The sequence below is a fragment of the Penaeus chinensis genome, chromosome 39 (assembly GCF_019202785.1).
Source record: "Penaeus chinensis breed Huanghai No. 1 chromosome 39, ASM1920278v2, whole genome shotgun sequence".
Classification (NCBI taxonomy): Eukaryota; Metazoa; Arthropoda; class Malacostraca; order Decapoda; family Penaeidae; genus Penaeus; species Penaeus chinensis.
This window is the reverse complement of record NC_061857.1, coordinates 4,777,403-4,779,448: the sequence shown is the minus strand read 5'-3', so window position 1 is coordinate 4,779,448 and position 2,046 is coordinate 4,777,403. Positions and strand designations below refer to the sequence as shown.

Sequence of the window (2,046 nt, the reverse complement as noted above, 5' to 3'; positions counted from 1 at the left end):
ATGGCATTGCTCTGAACTGTCTTATCATCGACAATTATGAGATTAGGAAAGAGAACAATAATTGTTCGTGAAGAAAAGGAATATTACGAGAGGAAAGTTATAACAACAACAATTATCTGGTGTTAATGTTACCAAAGGCAATGGAAAGAGATGGAGAGAGACAGAGGGAAATGGACATCACATAGAGCACAAGAAATAGTCATAAATAACACAGGTACAGCTAATACGACTTCAAATTTACCGCATAAGGACGAAAATACCCGCTGATTATCACCGCAAAGAGACCAATTCCGCAACATCCCCACGCAGCTAGAGTTCTTAATGTCGCATTTTCAACAAGTTGGCATGAAGTGCTAATAAAGGGTTGGGGGGGGTACAGGGGAACTTGCCCCCCGTCGAGAGAATAAATAGAAGGCATGAAAGGCTAGGTTTAGATATAGGGTCCGCATGACACCCTGGTTTTCGGACTTCGTCTCTGGCAGCGTGTCGCTCGTACTAACAAATACCATGAGCTGAGGGTTGCTTGTGTAAAGAGGAAAGATACACACACATGTAAAAAACAAAAACAAAACATAAAAAAACTGAACAACAATAATAAAGGTGATGATGAAACACAAATGATGAGGGAGGGAGAAGAGGTAACTAGAAGAGAAGAATAAGGACATGGGTGACAGAGATAGAGAGAGAGAGAGAGAGAGAGAAAAAAAAAAATGAAAAATTTCCATATATACGTAAACTTAAAAAAAAAAAAAAAAGTATTCCTCATTACTAAAAAAAAAAAAAAAAAAAAATTAACGAATCCCGTATAGCGCACACAAGCCCCGTGTATCTCCAACCGCAAATTCAAACGGCCGGAGAAGAAGAAAAAAATAAAATAATAAAGTTTGTTATATTAAATAGCGAAAATGACAAAACAGTGACAGGTCTTACCTCCAACCACCACGAGCTTGTATTCCGTCATGTTAACTCGGAAATAAGTCCGCACCAAAGTCTAAATTCTGCTTGTAATTACTGGACACGAGGGAAGGCCATAAGTCGCATAATAAAGGCTAAAAAAAGACTTATATGCCGGAGACTCTAACCATCGCTTCCCCCACCCTCTTTCAGGCGAATGTTCCAATGTTATGCTTGGCGTAGGATTTGGTCTTATTTTCGCTCTTATCTTTCCACTTGGGGACTAATTTCCCTTATTTTAAAAAGAGTGTCGGATTTTTTACAGAGACGATCATCTGATGTGGGCACCTTTTATGAAGTAGAGAATCTCTCGAATATTCTAAAGACTGTACGAGATCCCGAACGAATTATAGGCAACTGTTCGTGTGCGTTGAGACTATTTTTTTTTAATATATCGCCAACGTTATTATAACCGCAATGATTCGCCAAAAATCCAATCGAATAACCGAAAGGGGAATTAAGAGCAATGCAAATACACTAAGCTGGCGAGAATAAATAACCCCTGGAGGACGAAAGGCATTTAGCGGAACAAGAACAAGGACAGCGGAGTGAAGGGCGTATGGACGATTTTATTCCTTTTTCCCAATAAAACCTCTCTTTTCGGAGGGACTGCCCCACGCCGGCGCATCGGCCAAGGGGGAAAACATGCGGAAACGACCTCGTTGCCTCTCGCCATCCTAAACGACCTGTTCCCCAGCGTTTAGATATATGGCTGATAAAAAAAAAAGCGAAAATTTAGCGACATATGGCAAGGAGTGGCTGAGTCACGACAAAGGCATACGGAGATGGGCAAGGGGGAGGGGCAAGGGAGGAGGGGGAGGGGCAGGGGAGGGAGGGAAAGGGCAGGGGAGGGAGGGGAAAGGGCAGGGTAGATAGGGTAAAGGGAAGGGGGAAAGGGCAAGGGTGGGAGGGGGAGGGAGAAGGGGGGAGGGGGGAGGATAGAGTAAGGTGGGGGGGGGGGGTCAGAAGGGCAGGATAGGGAAGGAAAAGGGTAAAGTAGGGAGGCGAGAGAGGAAAAGTATGGGGGAGGGGAAACTGTAGGGTAGCGAGGGAAAGGCAAGGGTTGCGAGGGAAAAGTAGAGTAGGGAAGGG

The 2,046-nt window shown here is 43.9% G+C and overlaps 1 protein-coding gene across 1 annotated transcript in view; it reads right to left on the bottom strand.

Annotated features, from left to right (window-relative positions):
• Positions 1 to 1,126, bottom strand: part of LOC125046851 (GTPase HRas) — a 17,499-nt gene extending 16,373 nt beyond the window's left edge. Inside the window, exon 1 of the mRNA XM_047644845.1 lies at positions 931 to 1,126. Coding sequence (XP_047500801.1) covers positions 931 to 961 — 31 coding nt within the window. The 5' untranslated portion in view covers positions 962 to 1,126. The remainder of the gene's footprint in view (positions 1 to 930) is intronic.
• Between the last annotated feature and the right edge of the window lie 920 nt (positions 1,127 to 2,046).